This window comes from Typopeltis vanoorti, chromosome 7 (genome assembly GCF_054136105.1).
Source record: "Typopeltis vanoorti isolate ZY-2024b chromosome 7, IOZ_Tvanoo_1.0, whole genome shotgun sequence".
Lineage (NCBI taxonomy): Eukaryota > Metazoa > Arthropoda > Arachnida > Uropygi > Thelyphonidae > Typopeltis > Typopeltis vanoorti.
In genome coordinates, this window is record NC_143555.1 from 138,778,287 (window position 1) to 138,800,972 (window position 22,686).

Sequence of the window (22,686 nt, forward strand, 5' to 3'; positions counted from 1 at the left end):
AAGGATAAACACTGTGGGAAACTGAGCATAGACATGTTGCTTTTTCACACCTGCTCACAAAATCCAACAAACAATACACAACTTGGGCTTTCAATGTCTGCTTCACCCACCCTATTTGCCAGACCTGCCCCAATCTATTTCCTATTCCCAAATTTAAAGAAACACTTGAAAGGAACAAAATTTACTGCAGATGATGAAGTCATATCTGCAACTGAGGACTGGTTTGTGCAACAAGGGGAAGACTTTTTTTCTGAGGATTGCAAATGATGTAGCAGTACCAAGTGTATAACACTTTGTGAGGAATACAGAAAACAATGTGCAAGTTATTTGGTTATACCTCAATTCCTTCATATCACACCTTTTCAGCACATACCCTCATATATTATATTTGCTCTTCCATAATGCAGTTAGAACATGCACCCTTAGAAATGAACTTGATTCAATTCTTATGGGAATAATCTTATCAGGGCTTTTGCAATTGAATATGGGTTAATAGTAGCAGGGTTTCCCTGCTACTATTAACCCATGCTACTGAACTCTGGTTTTTATCTCCTATAAAACAGAAAACTACTAGAGTGTACATACAATTAACAAAATATCTATTTGAAGAGTAGAGCAAAAACTGCAGCAATGATAACTACATATATCATTGCATCAATGGTTAGTTATTTTTTTCTAATTCATTACAGTTATTGGGGAAAAAAAAGGCAATAACAAAAGCAGAAGTGATTAATGATATTTTACATTTGATATCAATATAGCTGAGTATTAGCTTTATGGCTTTCTTTATTATTTGGCTTTGTTTCTTTTATTCTCAAGTGTCTATTTTATAAGATGCATCATAAAACAAGAAAAATATAATCCACTTCACATTTCCAAGTTCTCACATCACACCATTTAGGAAATACTGACAGTTTAATCCTTTCATTTCTAAATTCCATTCAAGATTGAATTGTTTGCAATGATAGCTTTTGATATGATGTTATATTCATGTGATCACTAATTAATGAGGACAGATAAGAGTGGTGAATGGGATGGTGTTTAAGTGGGTTTATCATACATGTGGAATGGTGATATAGTGTATCTACTTGATAGCTCATGACTCGTGCTGAATACCTTAAACAGATCATGACCTCATAAGTTTACAGATTGCTTCACAAATCAGTCAGGTTTTATTGAATCACAGACAATACAAGCATGCTTCATTTGTACAACATGGAACGTCCCCAAATAAAAACAATATTCTTCACAAACATCTGCAGGAGACCAAAATTAAAGTGAAAAAAAAATTTACAGTCACTTACAGATCTACATATACAATGACTATTTTCGAGCAGATCATTTATTTCTTTCATATTATTTGCCTAAACAACAAAAATAATCAATACTCTTACTGTCCAAAATGTACATACACAGTCAAAATATGTACAACCATCTTCAAACTCATCATTTACAGGTACTTTACTTTAATCTCATATATATAATTTACAACTGGAATTCTTTACATTTGCTTATAATGCCCACAAACTTGGTAAGCAGTATTAGAGATGTTTATGCATATTTTTTTATCGTGTGTATGCACTCTGATGGAATAGTTAATGGCCTATCAAGCACACTGATTTTTATAAAATTTCAGTCGATCTATAAGAGACATGGCCTGAGCGATCTAGTCTTACAAGATACCATCTTTATCAAATTATGTGGAAAATGTATAAATTTAAATTCCTCTTAGAAAGATAATTTCAATGTGATATATTCCATATAAATTTACTCCATTACATAAGTGTTAGTCGATATTAATTGCTGTTAAATTATGGACTTAACAGATACTAAGTGTTGTTTAATTATTCCAGAAAAGCCCTTATTGTTGTCGTTTACTTAAATGAGGTTCATAAAATGCAACCAATTGCTTTTATTGGTCACAATCATGGCACAATACATTTACAAATTAAAGAAGAGCGGGTAAACAAAAACAACACAATTTACATAATTCCTTACAAAAAATGGAGTGGCTTAAATTCTTCAGATGTTTTTGTAGATTAAAAAAGATTAACTAGTATAAGCATGCTCTTTTCTTTTGGGAAATATTGTACAGGCAATCATTATCATCTTGTAAGAGAAAACCATAAAGACTACACAAATGTTTTTGGCTATACCAAATTGAAGAATAAATCTAATTAAAAATCAGCTACACCAATAAATGCTGATAATTTTTATCTTTATAAATTAATTTTCAAAATATAACAAGTATATGCAATTTTTTTTTTTTTTTTTTTTTTTTTTGCGAAAAAACAATTTAGAGATGCAAGGACAACTTTGGCTTTAAGATTTAGGGCACTATGCAATATTCTTGAAAGGATGCTTCAAATCTGACTTGCTAGTAGTAATATAAACCCGATAAACCTGTAATGCCGATTTGGTTAAAATATTAACAAAAAGCAAAACTTATTTAAAATGTTAACCTAATTTTTGAGGGGGGGGGGTGATGTCTTGCATGCTTATACAGGAACATGCTCAGGATTTATTTTTTTTTTTAAAGGGAAAGGTGCTAGTAATAGACATTTTTTGCAATACTGGTATTTTATTGCTTGAAATTTTCACTGAGAAATATAATTTATTTGGCTTTTTAAGGATTTATGGAGACTGGGAAGGAACTGTTAAAGTCAAATATCAATACTTAGATATTTTTATATCTAAGTATTGAGAAAAAAAAAATAAAATAGAGAAGTAAAGCATCACAGATTTTGTGCATTTATAATATAATCTTCTTTCTCATATTATGAAAATTATATGTATACCTTCTCTTATTAGGACAATAATGACTTTTGAGCTGAATAATATATGGTTTATTAAATATCTTTAATCTTTGAGGTGGGGGGGGTCAGCCATATTTAAGAACAATGTACAATTATTTGCTATGTACAAATGGAAAGAATCTCTCTCTCTCTCTCTTGTGCACGTACGTGTGCATGCATGCACATGAGGAAAGGTAAAGAATTAGCAAGTTGATAATTGAGTATTTAAATAATGAAAATATTTTATATTATGCTTATGTGTGCATATTATATATGTATATACAATGTTAGAAAATTTTTAAATTGGAAGACAAGCAAATACTCAAATTCCCACAAATAAATTTACAATTCAACTTAAAAATATATTAAAAAAACTTCATCAGTCACATGGGATGAAATGTGTCACAGTTTCATTAAATGAGTTAAAGGAATTAGTGTGTAAAAATATCTTTTTAAATACTTTGACAAATCACATTACTGATACAAATATTTTTGTGAAATATCACCAGCAGGATCAACAGGTTTGGCCATAACAGTATAAAATACATATAAATTGATAGAGCTTTTTTTTCATACACAGTTACAGATCTACATTATAAAATTCTATGGGTTATACCAGTTAACTTATAAATACACCAACACTTGCAATAAAAAACTATAAAAAGTTCATCTGGAAAGCTAACAATTTATAAATGCACTCCAAATTACTCATTTTAAGAATTTTAAAGTTCAGCTCTACACAAATGCTAAATCTCCTTCCACCACATAAACTCTTGAAGGTTCATTTTCCTAAACAACAGCAGCATTTAAGATTAGAATGAGAAAAAAAATACAGAAATATTTTAAAATGCTTTATTATTTACATATTTTTTTTACAATGCGGCAGTTAAAACTCAACAATTAGGGTTCAGCAAGGATTTAAGCAAACCACTGATGTCAGACTGAGGAATATCCCCTAAATTACAATATCCAAATTTGCACTAAGCCATAATAAGCCTCACTCAGACCCTCTCAGTGGTGAAGAAGAGAAAACATTTCTTTATAGATGGAAGCCTATTTAGGAAATATTTTGCGACTTACACAAGTGATTTCCATAAACCTCTCTGATATCACAGGTACTAACTTGACAATGGATTGAAACAAGAAGATTGTGCCCTAATATTTTAAAGAAACAGGTAGCCTAGAACTTAAAATGGGATGACAAGAAACGAAATTTCAAGTGCACAACACAAAGTAGCATTTTCTACTGGCAGGACGGATGTGAAGCACAAAATTATGTTCGTTTAGTGTATTCTTTAAGTACATATGTTCCACTGTAGAATGGACAAAAGTACATTTCTTTTAATTTTGAAATAACTAGATAAGCAAGAACAATTTATGTACAAAGTACAAATTTTCAATGAATGCGAGATATCTCAACACTTTTCAAATTTATAATAATAAAGAAAAAAAAAAGATTTAAACATTAACATTTTAAAAGTCATGCTTTTTTCAAATGGTAAAGTATCCAGTCACAAAACTACAGCACTGGTATAGAATAAGTTCTATATACAAAGTGTGACGAGCACAAACTTTGTACTTAAGACCATATAGTATTCTGTATGAAAAGAAATAAGTTTCTTTGAATGTAATAACAGTATTTATTGCGTGATAATGTGATCAACAGCAAACTTCATTCCAAGTTCAGTAACTGCACTTATGCCCATTCCATATTATGAGATATATCCATACAGAGTTTATCCATGATTACAAATAGTAACTGTGATCTCTGAAAGTCAAAAAATTATTTCATTGATTATTGTATGCTAAGAATTAATGATTTAATTTGACAGGGTCGATCATGCATGATTCAAAAGTACATTATTTAATAATAAATTCTGCTAATTACAGTTTTAACCACTGCACCCCCAGAGCATCTATAAAAAGCAAATGGCTGGAAAATTGTGAACAATGTTAGAGAAATTAGTTTCTAAATGTCATTATTTCTAGAAAATAAAAATTGTACTTGTGCTGTGATTGCAAATCTTACCTTAGTCACGTTGTCAAAGCGTTTCTTGTGTATGGTCTGAAAATGTATTTTTTTTTTTTAACAAAAGTGAAAAATCAATAGAATTTACTAATAAACAGCAGTTTTTGAATCATGTGTGGTCATTTCTTCACGTGGTATAGAAACTGATTCCATCACAATTAAATCAAACTTTATAATACAAGCAAACTCTTAACGTATGGTATACCTTTAAAGCTATACAAATGAAATTTAAAACAATATATTTAAAATATTATGAAATACCATTTTGGTATACATGATGTAACAAGTCATTAAAATTATTTTATAAAAAAAGTTATACTTAACACTGAATTTTAAATTAAGACTTTTCTGAATCAGCTAAAAATCATTAAAGACAAAGGAGAGAAATATGTTTCCCTTCTAAGTATCCTTATTATTATTTATACATGTCAGAGTTAGCTAGATTTCCATGTACACAGTACATATAAAAACAAATTTGAAATTTAGCTGCTTTGACAAATTTGAAGGACACAATCAAAGTTGAGGAAAATTAAATAAGACTAAGGAATTAGTTTGTACATTTATCTAGTGACAAAGTGATATGTGCAAAATATCACTTGAAAGCCCCACGAAAAAAATAAAACCCACAAAACCCCATTGCTGATCCTATTTTATTTTATGTGATTTATAGAATCTTTCCTTTTTTTCATCTGAGAGGATAAGTCTCACCAATTTTGAATAAACTTAATCTTCAATAAAATTTCTATATTTTAAAAATGTCATTTCCCTTAAAAATGCAATAAAAAAGAATTTAAAAAAGCCAATTTGCAGAAAATTCCATCAAATATGGTAAGTTTTGTCCCAGTTCCTCCTGATTTATTTTACAGAAGGAGATTATCAAAATTACAAAAATTTTTATATCCAAAATATGCACTTTGGCATGTATCGAGGCCTGCAAAAAACCTGCGAAGCCAAGTTTACACAAACATGTACATTGTACTTTAAACAAAGCACAGGTCCAAGGTAACTAATTTGAAAAAGAGGACGGTTTATGTAGAGTGTAGCCAGCACACTCTTTCTTCACAGAGAGTCAGATCCCAGATTCTGCAATTCCTTCATCATCTGTAAACAACCAATAAGAGGAAAAAAATCATAAAATTAACCAAAAATTAGACATTTTACAATAAAACAAAATCCGTTAATATAATATTACAAAAGAAATTTTAAAAATATCAAAGTAGCTCAATATTTATTTCTTCCAAGCATGTAAATGTTTTCAATAAATATAATGTTGTTGACCATTATAATGAGGTAATTCTACTGCAAACTGTAGAGATATACAAATTAGTGTATATCTCTTGAAGATTCACAGTAAATATGTAGTTATCTGCTAGGTACTTCTAAGATCATTTTATTAATTTAATTAAATAACAGCTGAACTATAAGAATAAGGTAGTTCGGTGATATTAAAGAGCGATCCATTTTCATGGCCTGCTTCAAAAGATGCTTTTTGGTAACAACAAAATGAGAGAGTGAGATAGGGAAGAAGATAATGGGACAGAGAAATGAAACATCAGCTAATGTTAACACAGCCTTCTATCAACAGACCATAAATGTTATAATTCATATTTATGAATTTAGGGACACAAAACACACGTGTTGTCCCTAAATTCATAAATATGAATGCTGATCACCGGGTAATCTTAAAAGAAGGAATAAATGTTATAAGAATCACAGTTTTGTGGAATTATGTTAGTGGAAACTGATCAGGCTGAGAATCTTGGAGTTTTAGTAAACATGAAGTCTAAGTTCAAGGACCATACGGCAAAGACTGCAAATACAACCCAGAGGATAATGCTAAAACAAATCTTAACATGCAACAATAAGGAAGTCATTTTGAGTCCTTATGAGGCCTTAATACAACCTCACTTGGAGCGGATCTGGTCTTTTGTTTCATTGTTGAAGCTGAAATAGTGGAGAGTACACAGTATCTAATAGTGTTAAAAATGACATCGGAATTATGGTATAGAGATTATGAAGACACATTGAAATTTGTCGATTGCAGACACTAGCAAATAGGAGAAAGAGAGGGGAGGGATATGATTGACACGTACACACTTCTGAGAGGGGTCATACAGGATACCAGTAGATGGAATTTTATTTTATGGAGGGTAGAGAGATAATGAGAGGGCATCCATGGAAGGACATGGAAGGATGTAGTGAAGAAGGAGACGATAGCTAGATTTTTCTCATAGAGTGTGTGCATGATTGGAAGGTTGTGATTGCATGTAGTGTGAATGAATTTAAGAAAAGGCATAACAGGTAGTATGGATGATATGTGGCTTCCTTAGATGAGTCAGTGACTCCCTGGAGGTCTCTCTTAAAAAAAAATACTTTTTAATTATTAAGCAGAATTTCCTTATAGAAGAAAATTATCTCTAATTTTCATTTAGATACATAGAAATATGTGATGAAGTCAATAAAACATATGCTTTACTAACTTCATCACTTTAAAATGTAATCTATTTTAATATCATATAGTGCATAAGTGATTGACATGACAATGCAACTGAAGGAAATTATCTTGCTTTCAGCTAAAAATAACAATCTTTTCAAATAATAAAACTAGGACATATAATAATAATAATAGACACTTATCTGCAAATATTGCTTTGTATTAAGCTTTATCTCACAGATTCATTCAAGGCTGGAGGATAATGAGATACTTTATCTCATTATAAAGTATGTATTACTTTCTGCAAATATATGCTGGTAGATAATGTTTTCATACTATGTCCTCATGTGCAAACTGGAGCATGTGTAATGCATTTTAAGCCTTAGTTAGTGAGAATGTCCTGTTTCCAGTTCAGTTAAGACTGGTCTGTCGTACATGACTACTATTTTGCACTGGATGCTATTATAAGGGTTTTTTGTGTAGTGTAGCTATAGGAAACAATATTATGCAACATCTCTAGGAATTGTGAAGCACCTCAACCATTAAACCTCTACAGAAAAAATTCTGGCCATCATGACCTTTTTCTCAAGTATTTATTACTGTAACTTTCATGGAGTCAGCAGACTCACCATGGGATGTCCATTTAACTAGAAATATCTCTCATATTGAACCTCAAAATCATTTACACTTCCTACACCCACCACTCTTCATAAAAAAATCTACTCCTTACATCCTTCTCACTTTAACACAACTTCTTGGGATGGCCTCTTGTTCTTCCCCTCTCACTCTCCACCCCTTTTTTATAATCTCTTCTATATTAATCTAGTAAAAATCCCTTTGCTAACTTGAAGGTCTCTATTATATCACCTCATTTCTTTCTATCCATCAAACTCTGCAATCTAAATTCACTTAGCCAATAATCCAGAGTCCCGATAGGAACCTTGGTTATTTGTCTCTGGATCCTCTATAATGTTTCCACATCACAATGAAAACTAGATGACAAAATTTGAGTGCAGCAGTTCATGTGTGTGGTCTGCCCAAAGTCTTATACAGAGGCACCCCCCCCCATTCTCCTTACATCCCACACATTATGAGGGCATAACACTTGTGGCATGCCCTCAGTACTTTATGTCATCTAGCACTTTAAGATCTCAAATCTCATTCCCTTCCTGAAGCATAGTTCCACCAATACAGTACACAGCCTTATATATCTGCACCCCAAAGTACAGCATCTTGCATTTATTAATATTAAAACTACAAACCCATTTCTTCAGATAAATCATTATGAAATAAGAGTAACTTTCTTTTAAGTGTTCACTACTTACTTATCAATAAGCTTTCTTGAGTGTTTCAGGTCATTTCTCTTGGGCTTCCAATCTTTTGAAAAGAATCATCGGTTATCAAGGATAATCATGAAGGAGGAAGATTGATCTTACCATCATGTTCCTCAGTTCACTGGAAGATGATGATTAGGTGCATTATCATCTTGAACATATTGTATCTGAAATACTATTTAAATGCAAGGAAGTATTTCATCATCCCTTCAAAAATATCTGTGGGGCTAAGCCAAGCATGTAAACATTCTCTGCATTCTTTCTGTATCTTCTGCAGTAACATGAAGGGTACATCACCTCAAATAGCTGTCTCCTGTTATTTATAAAAGAATGAAGTTCATTTATCTGACCACAGGATCCTTTCCACAAACTATACAGTCATACTGATAATGACACTATAACTACAGTTGTTTCAGATTTCTATTTGAAATAAATAATTTTATGAATAAGATTGTAACTGCAAAGTCTTACATTTTGAATTCTGCTCTGTATTGTTTAGGCAAACATATATTTGGAGGACATTAATTTATTCAAGACAAGGACATTTATATTCGAAGATTGTCTATGTGGTACAAGCTTCCTTCTTTTCATTAGATAAATACTAATACAAGTCAACTTCTACCTAAGTTGAAGGTATTAGTAATCAGCTCTCACTCATTCACTATAATAGATTAACAAGATTTCCTAGCCAATAACAAGACTATTTTAAAGCAAATTCACTGTAGTAAATTTTCTGTTATAGACAAAAAAAAAAAAAAAAAATTTCCTTTGTTCCCTTTGAGTTTGTTACATTGAGAATTAACCATAGCTAATTTCAAAGTTCCCTTTAATGTTTTGTAGTATTTTGCTTCTTTTCTAGTTATTCTGCAAAAGCAGATGTTCCATTTTTGTAATCCAGTTAATATATCATTTCCATTCTTGCTATGCCTCCCAACTGGTAACCTAAATGGAAATTAGTTATACCGTTTGTCTTTATAAAATGGAGTAAGTATTAATTTTGGCTCATGTTGGCCATAAGGGTACGTGAATAGCTCAGATTAACTGCCCCCCCCCCCCTCTGCCCCCAAAAAATTGCATTGTTTTCTTGAAATTGAAGAAAGAAGAATTTTATTTTCTATTAGTGTACATTAAATGTTTAGTTAAATAAATAGGATTTAATAATGAGGTTTTAAAAATACTATACATTCTTTAAATATGATGAAAAAAAAATATGAAGTCAGTTTCCAAACATACAGTTGTTTAACACACACACACACACACACACACAAGAAAAAAAAATTACGAAATGATTCAGGGATATATTTAAATAATTATGAAAGTACTCACACAAAATGCTGAGATGCTATATAAAACAATGTTTTATATGTTGTTGCAATTTGTAACACAGTCTCATAGAAACCAGAGCATTCTTTCACAATAAATGTAATTTATCAGGTGCATATAAGTACAGGCAAATTCATGCAAATAAAAGTCACTAAAATATAAAAACATTGTAAAACATTTCATAGCAACGTGCACAAGCTTTGTACATTCTGTAATTTTAGTTACTACAATGTAGTAAAAATCTTTAACCTGACTTTCAAGCAGTGAACAAATATAATAGTCATAACTTGAACTTCAGTTAATGATTACAGAGTTTTGAGATATGTCAGAAACATCACTATTCATAATAATTTTTATGAGAAAAACAATGGGAAAATAAAAGGGGGGAGACAAGCAAAGAAAAATGCCAACAACAACAAATCATGCTGTGCAGCAACATCAACAAACACCAATTACCACTGCAGAGTAGCGTAGTCTGATCGTAGAGACCAGAGGTCCGGGGCAATGAGGCTTGTTTTGTTGCCGTAGCCATCCCCATGTTCTGGGTAGGTGAGAGAACTTGGACTAGACGTTCTTGGTTGTGAGAAAGGAAGAGTCCCTTGAAAATGAATATATAGCAGGGTAGAGAATGAGAAAATCAACTAGAAAGAAAATCTTCAATGGACTCAAATGTCACATACATTTATTCATCACACCGTAAATTTGTGATTTCTCATTTAAATAACTTAGAGAGAAAAAAAAAAGTTAGTCTAACATTAACTAATAACTGTTCAAAAGTAACAATTATAAGCATTTAGGAGTAAAAATGTTAAATATTTAATATAAAATAAGCAAACTTTTAACCATCACAAATTTTGTTTTAAAATTTCAACCACTGTTTACTAATATGTACATCATAAGAGAATGTTGAAATTATACTTTATAAGTTAGCATTAGATCTAATTCCGCATCGCATCTAACAACTCTGAAATTTCAACTGTTTTTTTAATGAAAATGAATGGTGTTCTTACCTATCCTAATGATGGTTTATGCCTTCTATGCATGAACAACTGTGCTTTCTGTCCCCTTGCCTTCGATATCACTTTTTCTGAAGAACTCTGAACAGAGTTACTGAATATGATGTTCGTTTAGTTAAAGGTAATGGCTGAATGCCTTTCAATGAAATGCTTTCAATGAGATAAGTTTCACCCTTTTTATACCCATTTCCATCTAATAGGTTTTCAGTCTAAAAGCATACTCCCTTACAAGGACAAACAATTTCTTCTTCTAACATATGAAAAATTTAGTAACTGTCATTAATGCTTTTTTTCTAGTCATCTGTTTCATAAACATTAGTTGTATAAATTTTGAGTACTGTTTGGTGCATTCAAAGTCCATTTCACTATCATTGTTTTCCAAATAATATGCATTTTAAGTCATCACTTTTTTTTTTTGAATTGTTACACAGAATGCAAAATCAAATGTAATAAGTGATTAATGTATGGCTCCATCCATCCTTACTCAAATTATTCCTGGACCCTGGCTGCCTAGATTTTATTGAAATTCAGAATTTAGAAAGCACTTCATTCCTTTCAACTGGACCATTTGTGTGGAACATCAAGAGACAAAACAAACTGAAATTAAATATTGCAATAATTCCACTCAAGCTTGTTGGAGTGCATAAAATTTGGAATTTAGCATGCACACTAGAATATGTCCATACAGTTCAAATTTGGTTTCATTCAGATCATTTTTATTGGTAAAATTTTATAAATGACTCACTGATAGTAACAGCAATTTCCAACTGGCAGGATGGAATTAAATAAAGTTTGGTATTTAGAATTCATGTTAAACTTATTCAATCATTTCAAGATGTAATGGCAATACTTGGAGGGAAAATGTCTAGAAATATATGTCAACAAGTAAAAAAAGGTTGTGCACACGTGTCTGTGATCATTTTGTAATACCATTTTCAAAATAACCTGAAACTCTTATTTAGCAATGTACTGTGGTCATGATTTTGTTTTTCCTACTTTTGCCATCTAAATAACTGAAACAACAAAATTTAATTAAATTCTACCAAGCTAGGGCTGAATTAGTATTGTCATTTGGAATTGTTTGTCCAATAAAGGTGGTCCAATTATGGGGGGGGGGGGGGGGGGGACTCATCACCATTATCACAATTTCAAAGTGAGAGTTAACATTCTTGACAATGTTATTTAACATTGCAGGATTTATAAAATGAGGGGGAGAAGTGTAGAGTTATAATAAATAACAATTTATCAGACCTTCAAAACAATGAATGACCCTTCAATTAACCAACCCCCATGCATGTCTACTGACTTATGATAGAGCACCATGTAATTGTACTTCACTTATCTGCCTTATCACTGTACTGCCTTATCACTGTGATCAGATAAATAGTATATTATTATATAACCAATATTATTATCAACACCCGACCTCCATGGAGTCAGAGACTCATCGTGGGAGGTACTCACTATTGCATACAATGCTCATCCAATGGCATCTTAAACTGATTCAATGTGTCTACATCCACAATGCACTCAGGCAGTGCATTCCATTCACCATCCACCCTCCATGCAAAGAACCTGCTTCTCACTCCTTTGCTCACACCCTCCTTATACAGTTTCCAGCAATGGCCTCTTGTCTCCAATTCTATGAAAAATCTCTTCCATGTCTACCTGATAACCCGTGACCAGTTTATATGTCTCAATCATATCCCCCCCCTCTTCCTCCTATTCACAGGGCTCTGCAACCTACATTCTCTCAATCTGTCCTCGTACTCCACATTCCAAAGACCACCGACTATCTTTGTGAATCTTCTCTGTACCCTTTCCAACATATCCTCGTCACCATGAAAACCCAGTGACCAAATCTGTGCACAATAATCCATATGAGGCCTGATCAAGGCCTTAAATGGAATCATAACCTCTCTATTTCTGCATGTCAAGGTTCTCTGCATCATTGCCATTATTCGATGTGATATCTTCAAAACTTGTGCAATGTGGCTCCTGAATTTCAGGTCCTTGTCCACCATCACTTCCAGATCTCTCATCTCTTCTACTTCTGTTAAAGTTTCCCCACCAAATGTATACTTGGCATTCCATCGTTGCTTACCAAATCTCAAAACCTTATCTCAAAACCTTACACTTGGCAACATTGAACTGATAGTTCCACTTACCTACCCATTCAAGCAATTTAAACGGGTAGGTAAGTATTCAAGTCCTCTTGTAAAGTATTAAGATCAGCCTGACTGTGCATTGCTCTCTACAGTTTATCATCTACAAACAGCTGGATATCACTAGTTAAACCCAACCCAATATCATTAACATACAATTATACTATTTATATATATATACTTTGTATACTATTTATATATAATATACTATTTATATAATACTATTGTCACTGAGATGAAATATGACTAAAAATACTAGGTTTAGCAGACTCAAACTCTTATAACTGTTCACATAAATTTTGAAAATGTTCAGAGCTGAATTTTTTGACTGTCAATATATTGTCAACTAACAACAATGATAGTTATACTTTCACCATAACTATCATAATGAATGACACGTTGATTCTATTCAAAGAGCTCCAGTGAATAGGAGTATTTCCGTAAAAATCCAATTAGTAATTTAATGGGTGAGATTCACATTAAAAATATATGTACACATAAAAAACAAGAAGGGAAGTGATTGGTGATAATTCTAAAAAAAAGTGCATTTCCTATACAGGGTGTCCCTGAATTCATGGCCCAAATGTGAGGGGATGGTAGTACACATTGAAACCACCAATAATCTTCATAGAATATGCAGCCTTAAGGGTCAAAGCTGTATAACTGAGAGGAGACCTCTACATAGCCTTTAAAGGAATGCGGAGAACCGACCAGGGCTTCTGACCTAATGTCCAATCCTCACCTTCTAGTGGTGCACCCTGTTGGGTATCTACTTGGATACTGAACGAACGAGGATGGGCTTGCAATTTGGGATTTAGCTGACCAAATTGTATTCTTATTAATTAAACCAAAATAAAAAATGATGGTACAACATGACAGAATTTCATGCCGGCTGGGGCGTCGCCCAGTTAAACAAGGCCCCCGTTGTTTTCACCAGGGAACAGCGAAAAGTCGGCTACTGGAATAAATCTGAAAACAAACCCCAACTCAACATCACCAAAGTTAAGGATCGGTACTATCAACGTAAGAAGCCTGAATGGCAAAGAAATGGAGCTAGCTGAGGAATTAGATAAGTACCAGATCGACATAATAGGGGTGACTGAAACAAAAAAAGACAAAAACTGGCGAGATCTTTCTGAGCAATAAATACAAAATGTTATATTCAGGCAATGACAATCAAGGAAAAGAAGGAGTAGCCATAATATTCAACACAAAATACGAGGCTAATCTTCTTGAATGGCAGTCAAGAAGATTAGCCTCGTCTCAAGTAGAGTAACGTGGGCAAATATGAGAATAGGGAACTGGACAATGAGACTTATTTGTGCCTATGGTCCCACAGAAGGTTCTACTAAGGTAGAAGTGGAGGAGTTTTTTGAGGCTTTAGAAAAAGCAACTGACACAATGAAAAATGAAAAGTTGGTCCTTGTTGGGGATCTAAATAGCAGAGTAGGAAATGATTGTGAGACATACAAAAATGTTTGGGGAAAATTTGGAGAAAAGAGCAAAGCTAATAATAATGGCAAATACCTGTTGGATTTCTGCTCAGGACATGGACTGGTTATTACTAACACCATGTTCCAACATAAAAATGTGCACAAATTCATATGTAGAGAAGAGGCAAGGAATAAGAAAAGTCTCATTGACTATGTTTTTGTTGATAGTGATGTTTTCTCCCTGGTGCAGGACACCAGAGTGTACAGAGAATTTGAAATTGGAAGTGATCACTATTTAGTCTTGAGCAGAATAAAATTGAATTTAATATTGAAAAGAATAACATGTAAGAAAGTTTTAAAGTGAATAAAAGTTGAGCAGCTCTCAGATGTGAACTGTAGACTAAAATACACAAAGATTATTGAAGAAAAAATGAAAGAGTTTGAGAACTGGAATCAAACCTTGGAGATTCAGTGGCAAACTCTGAAGAAAACATTGATTGATTCTGCCAGAGAGGCATGTGGTGAGGTTGTCTGTAAGGATAAAAAAATCAGAACTCCCTGGTGGACACAGGAAGTTAAAGAGGCAGTGAAGGAAAAGAAGAAAGCAGATCAAAAGTTCCTGTCAAATAAGTCAGCTTGTGCTCTTAGAGAATATAGAGACAAATGCAAGAATGCTAAACACTGTGTAAAACTAGCTAAACAAAAGTCATGGGAGGACTTTGGCAAGAATATAGAAAATAAATATCAAGGTGGCAAAACATTCTGGAGGTTGTTGAAGAAGCTTAAGAATGGAGTAAAGAGTGCTGTAAAAGGAATTAGAGATGATAAAGGTGGCATGAAAACGGGAGAAAAAGACATCCTTGAAGTATGGCGTAATTACTTTGAAAAACTGCTAAATGAAACAAGCAGTGATGACAGCACAGTGGTAAAAAACACTGACCAGGCATGCAGTCAGGAATACGTATCCATACTTGAAGTAGAAAAAGCCAACAAAGTCTTGAAATGTGGAAAGGCAGCAGCAGTAGGTAATATTCGACCAGAAATGCTGAAGTATGGTGGTATAAGACTCTTACAGTGGCTGCACTGCATAGTTCAGAAAGCCTGGACAGAGGGACGAATTCCCGATGATTGGAGTAGAGCTCTCATAGTACCCATATATAAAAAGGGAAATAAAACTGCATGTGTGTGAATGTGAGTGTAAGAGCGACAATGTTATATAACTGTGTTAATGACGGGAATGGGCTTTGTCGTGGAATGTTGACGACGAGGCAAGAATGAATTCAGGTTTGCGTTCGTCTGGTTCAGATCCATCATATGTGTGCAAAGATGTCTACATGTGTAAGAAATTAGAGAAGTATAGAGATCTACAAGTTATCCAACTGTGTCAGGTGGACTGCAAACAAGAGTATACAAAAAAACATTCAGGTAGATTATTATGTCTGTACATGAATGCTAGGCGTATCAGAAACAAAGAGTGAGAGTTTGTTGCCTTAGTCAATATGTTGTGACCTCAGATTATAGGTATTAGTGAGAACTGGCTATCAAAATCAGACTTAACTGGTATCAAGTGTCATGGGTATGGTATTTTTAGGAAGGATAGAGAGGATAGGAGAGGGAGCATGCTTCTAATGATATCGGATGACTTAAATCCAGTTGGAGTTGAAACCTATGATTGTAGTAATATTACTAACAATATTTCATGTGGCAATGAGTTTGAAGCCATCTGGTGTGACGTGGAATCTAACACGACAAATTACATAGTGGGGTGTTGTTACAGACATGGTGGATCGGTTGCTATTGATGAAGAAATGCATCACCAAATAGAAAAGATGAGCCCAGAAAGAATAATCATAATGGGAGACTTTAATTATCCAAATATTGATTGGGTAGCAGTAAAATCTCATGAGAAGAATGAGAATGCATTTATTGAGCTGTTGTGAGACAACTTCCTCAAGCAGCATGTGACAGAAGGAACCCTAGGTCAAAGAGTGTTAGATTTAATTATAGTGTCAGAGGGCATATCAGTTAAAGACGTAACTATTCTGCCTCCAGTTGGTGACAGTGATCACGCAGTACTCACTTGGGAAGTGACTAAGTTTATGAATGTTCCATTCAAAAAAGGTTACATGCTGAACTACAAAGCAGAAAATTTTAGCATTAACATGCCACGGGATATGAACAGGATACTGCCTTCACAAATACGTTATAAGTTTGAATCCCATTATGGTATGCATATTGATGAAAACTTTTAGGTTGTAGATGCATTTCATCTAGAGATAATCATCTTATCCTAGAATTATGGCTACAAAATCCAAAAATACTTGGATTTCGTGTATTAGGAGATCATGGGTGCTTAAAGTGCCAATTAGAACTGATGATGATGAGATGAATTTCACTATTCAATGTGAGATCACTACTTGGCTTTGAATTAAGGGAGCATGAAAAAATCATGGTTTGTATCTAGAGAAGAATTCCCAGATTATTTAACCCTTAGCTACCCACCCATAGTACTGCGGGAGTACAACAGATTAACAACCTTTGGTAGACAGGATTCACCTAACAAAAATTGTCAGGATTAACCCAACAAACTAATAGACACATGCACATCATACTTCAAGGGTATGTCCACCTGATACACCAACAGAAAATACTCAAAAAAAAAAAAATTTCTCTCACATTATCCTATAAACAAGTACAACATAAACCAATTCATCCTTGCCTAGCATGAATGTTTTAGGTCATGAGAAAACTGATTTCATTGTTGTAGAGGTTGCAATACTGACAATTTAGATATGAAAAATGAAAGGCGTAAAGTTTTGAATGATTTAGTCAAAGCTTGTGAGCTAGAGTTTTGCTTACCTTCATAACCTTGATTATCATGAGCTTCAGGCCGTGGAGAATCCATAATATCTTCATTCTTTTCAAGGACACACAGGAGACATTGATGAATGCAGATGTATTGTTGCTAAAAAATATAGGGAAAAAATTGTGAAGTCAATTAACAGCAAGATGAATGGGCAGAACATAAACAATTTTCTTTGTACATATTCTATGGTAATAACAACCCATCTTCCTTTATATATTAGGCCTAACAGACAGATTGGCTGAGTTAATTTATCTCCATTCTCTAACCAATCCACTGGCTGTGGATTCAAATCATACTGAGATATGGATGTTTTGTGAAAGATGACATTACTTGAGGTAGGTCTACCACTCTTCCTACTGTCTCTACAGCAGAGTTAGACCAGATTGTCAATACTTAGTATTAGTGACTGATAGTTATCCAGCCTTTTGTTGGTAGGATGCACAGAAACTGTACAACCTCGACACAACACTTGCTAAGTCACCCTCAGTTGAGAATCTCTTATAAAGGTCTATTGCATCTTGGATGGGATTTCAACCTGGGTCTTTCCAACCAAAGGGCACTACTGCTACTGACTGTACAAATAAATATGTTTTATTTAATGGTTATGACCTGTTTTCAGCTTTCTTTTCACTCATAATATGTTAGATTGATTTTTGTTTTTAATCCATTTTTTTGTCTGTTTATTTAAGTGTATATTCCCCTCTCTCTCTCTACACACACACACACATATATATATATATATATATATATATATATATATATATATATATATATATATACGGTGGTGCCTTTGGTTAACGACGATAATCCGTTCCAGAATTACCGTCATTATCCAAGGCACGATTCCCCATAAGATTTATTTGAAAATCGATTTATTTGTTCTGGCTCCTCCCCACAACCATAGTACATATTAAAAATGCAGATAAAACTCATTTAAAATGTCATAAAAATATGGTAAATATCATTTATTTATTATACAGTATATGTATTTGCTACAAAAAAATTAACATTAATAAAATGAATTGTTCATGAAAACAGTTTTTAATTATCAATCTTCACCAGAAGGACAATTGGGCTCACTTCAGAGTTTTCTGACAAATGGACCGGTAAAAAACAGGTCTAGGGTTGTTTGCTTCTGCCTCTTTTTTTAAAATGTTTCTGAAAAACTGCATGGACTTTTCATTAAACAGATCTGCAGTTCTGATAACCTCAAATTTGTTTGGATTCCGTTTCATAGCAACATTTTGAACTTCCTCCCACTTCACCAAAACATTTTTGATTTCAGCAGTCATAATTTGTTCTTTCTCTCCATCCTCATCTTCAGATTGAAATTTCCATTTCCTTTCCTTCACATTGCTGCTTGAAAAGTTCTTTTAGCTCATCAATAGTCAGTTCTCGGTCATACATCTCCAATAATTCTTCAACATCTTCTTCCTCTACTTCCAAGTTAAGTTCATGAGCAGTTGCCACAATATCCTTTACCAATTTGTGCCTTTCATCTGAAGTTTCTTCATTACCAAAGGAAGGACACAGTTTCCTATATGCTACTTTGAGACATTTCATTGTTACTTCTTGCCAAGCCTTTAAATTAGCCTAATTGCTATAACAATGTTGAATTCTTCCTTCCAAAATTTTCTTAGGGTTATGATGGTAGCCTCACACATTTCAAAGAACCTGATAAAAAGTGCCCTTGTGTAAAGTTTTTTAAAATTTGCAATTATCAGCTGATCCATAGGTTGAATCAGAGATGTAATCTTGGGAGGAAGAAAAATCACTTGAATGGCCAGGTGCATTATCCAAGGTTAAAATGGCTTTTAGAGGCAGATTGTTTTGCTCAAGATAGGCTTTAACAGTTGGTCCAAACACTTCGCAAATCCAGTCTCTAAATTCTATTCTTGTGACCCAGGCTTTGCTGTTAGACTTCTACAAAACACCGAGATTGGATTTAGAGACATTGAACGTTTTGAATACTCGGGAATTCTTTGAGTGGCAGATTAACCTCGAAGTCTTCACTTGCATTTGCTGCTAAAAGCAACGTTCAAACTATCGTTCATTGATTTATGCCCAGGAAGTGTTTTTTCTTCTTTTGTGATAAATGTCCTGTTGGGCATTTTCTTCCAAAATAACCCAGTCTCATCACAATTGAAGACTTGTTGAGGTAGGTATTCTCCTTCTTCTATAATTCTTGTAAAGCTATTGACAAATTTATCTGCTGCTGCTTTGTCAGCACTAGCTGCCTCTCCATGTCTGACCACACTATAAATTCCTGTTCTTTTTTTAAAAGTTGTCAAACCAACCTCTGCTACCTTTGAAATCATCATCATCTACCTCAGAACTTGATCCCAGAGTCTTCTTTTTCAAATCTTGATAAATCTGTTTAGCTTTCTGACAGATTGCATTTTGAGATGTAGTATCGCCCATCATTTCTCTTTCTTTGATCCAAATTAGTAATAGATTTTCCATTTGCTCAAAAAGAAGCCCTCTGACATTCAACCTCGAAGTTCCCTTAGCACCCTTAGCTACCATAAGTTCTTCTTTCTTAGCCAAAATGGTTGATATTGTAGAATGACTGGTTTCATATATTCGAGCTAGCTGCATAACTTTCACACCTTCATGATGTTTTGCTATTATTTCTTTCTTCTGTTCAATAGAGAAAATTTTTCCGTTTTTTTTCTCTCACTAGCTTTCTTTTTGGGACCCATTTTGTCACGCGGTAAAACAATTCACTCTATAAAAAAATATATATATACATATACACAAAATACGGTATTATTACAAATTGTACAACACTAAGACAAGGTATACAAAGAACATATCATCACCTGAAAATAAAAGAAAGTTTTTTTTTTGAACTTTTAGAAATAAAAGTTAACAGTTAAATTCGAAACCTGAAATTTTTGACTTAGTGCATTTTGCTTGTAAGGTGACGATATTAGATACAGCACTTACCGTAACATACACTGATTAGCAGCTTATAGATACAATGATTATTATACAGATGAGATTTGATTTTGCCTTTTGATGGCAAACGAACAGTGACACGCACCCGCTGATTTATTGTCTATATGAACCAACACATAAAAAATAAATGCTTAAATACTCATTTTCATCATAACACGCATTTATAACCACAAATTCTAAAATAAAGCACAAGAAACAAACAGAAAATATAAACAGCTGGCTATGATGGGTCAAACATATCCGAGCTTCACAGCTATGTTGCATGGCTGTTTTCTATTCGACAATATCTTCCCGTGCGTGGTTGAGTGTGATCAGAAAATTCCGGTTTTTTAGATCGGATAGAGGTTCACATAATCGAGAGTCGTTAACCAAAGCCTGTGTCGTTAACCAAGAGATTCTTTTCTTACAGCCACTCGTCGTTAACCAAGTGTGTCATCATCTGAGGCCATTGTTAATCAAGGCACCACTGTATATATATATATATATATATATAGATATATATATATATATATTTTGACAATTCATTTTAACTCGGTTGGAATATTATAAAATAAGTTTAATGACTATTACCGAGAGAAAAGATGGCAAGATATATTTAACAATATACTACTAGTTTACTAGTTTCGTTACAAGAACATCATCAGGTATCATACTCAAAGAAGTATATAAAAAACTACTGTTTTTCACTTGTTCTGTTAGTACAATGTTAAGTCTCTGTAGTTTTTTATATACTTCTTTGAGTATGATACCTGATGATGTTCTTGTAACGAAACTAGTAAACTAGTAGTATATTGTTAAATATATCTTGCCATCTTTTCTCTCGGTAATAGTCATTAAACTTATTTTATATATATATATATATATATATTAGTATGCTACAGTGCTTAAAAGCTCTAGTATAAGACCATCAAAATTTTGCAATCCTTGAGAGCTTTTAAACTTAAAAAGTAAGATAATGAGGTCAAATACTATTTATCTATAAATATATGTAGATTTTTATTAAAAAGCAAATATAATACACCCTCCCTTTCCTTTTAAAAAGAAACTTATGCATATCTTCCTTTTTGAATAATACTTTATGAAGATTCCCAGAAATTATATTCTTGGTTTAATCCTTTATCCAAGTGTAAGCAAACAAAGTTTGCATGTGAAGTATCTTCACAACGAGGCTACTTGTATGTAGAGGCTAACAACTTCAACTTATCAACTGCTTTAGCATCCCATAATGCAAAACATCCTCACCTTTTGGAAGCATAATACTATGCATTGTGAGAAGGGCTACTACCCAGAGTGTTTTCAACCTTTATTGAAGTATGTTCAAGTGCAAGGATACATCTCCAAAAACTGAGTGATCTACAACATCAATCTAAAACTCACTGAGTGATCCTAAAGAATCACTACTAAACTTATCACTTTGACCTGAATCACTCCATTATTATTTATAGAAGGGAGAAATATATTATTATTCATTAAAAATTGAAATATAATAATAAATGTATATGTTCTTGGCAGATGCTTTAAATATGCATGTTTAACCTATCATGTGCTACTTATAATAGGAAAAAAAAAAAAACCCACAAGATAGTTTTCAGACTTACTTCATTCTGCACCATCCAAACTCTTTCTTTCCTCATTTCATGAACAATGCCAAAGATATCCACAAAGTCATATTTTTGTATTTGCTGAAGCAAATGATCCAAAGCTATGAATGTTCCAGAACGACCAACACCAGCACTGCAAGTTAGATAAAACCATGAAGTAGAAATTATCTTTTTGCAAGCACATTTCTCCATTATTCAAATTAAAATTATCTCTTTAAAAATGACCAATTTTCATATTCTTTTAAAATATACATAAAAGGAAAATTCAAGCTAAAAAACTTCAGTAGTAATGCTATGATTAGTTTTCCATTCACAACTGATACTAAGAATCTAAGATTTTGCTAATAGAATATTAGCAAAATCTTAGATACTAATAGAATCTGATAAGGATAATCAAACAGTTCATGAATAAGTATTTTTAAGTATTCATTATAGTTATATTTATTTTTATGTTTATTTGAACGTTTTAGCATTCAAATAAGTCCATAAAATATTCCATTCATAGATTATTGTAGAAAATTGTAAGCCTAAAAATATTTGAAACTAAAATTTTTGCAACACTCTCCCTTTCCTTTTAAAAAGAAACTTATGCATATCTTCCTTTTTGAATAATACTTTATGAAGATTCCCAGAAATTATATTCTTGGTTTAATCCTTTATCCAAGTGTAAGCAAACAAAGTTTGCATGTGAAGTATCTTCACAACTAGGCTACTTGTATGTAGAGGCTA

General features: G+C 33.0%; 1 protein-coding gene across 2 annotated transcripts in view; it reads right to left on the reverse strand.

Moving 5' to 3' along the window:
* Positions 1 to 1,149: 1,149 nt before the first annotated feature.
* Positions 1,150 to 22,686, reverse strand: part of Ptp10D (Protein tyrosine phosphatase 10D) — a 253,950-nt gene continuing 232,413 nt past the window's right edge. The window contains exons 24-27 of one of the 2 annotated variants that reach the window (XM_090395503.1): positions 21,955 to 22,090; positions 17,389 to 17,494; positions 10,372 to 10,513; positions 1,150 to 5,925 (exon numbers count right to left, since the gene is read on the reverse strand). In XM_090395503.1, the coding sequence (XP_090251629.1) occupies position 5,925; positions 10,372 to 10,513; positions 17,389 to 17,494; positions 21,955 to 22,090 (385 nt within the window). In that variant the 3' untranslated portion in view covers positions 1,150 to 5,924. The remainder of the gene's footprint in view (positions 5,926 to 10,371; positions 10,514 to 17,388; positions 17,495 to 21,954; positions 22,091 to 22,686) is intronic. The other variant, XM_090395504.1, reaches the window with a different exon arrangement.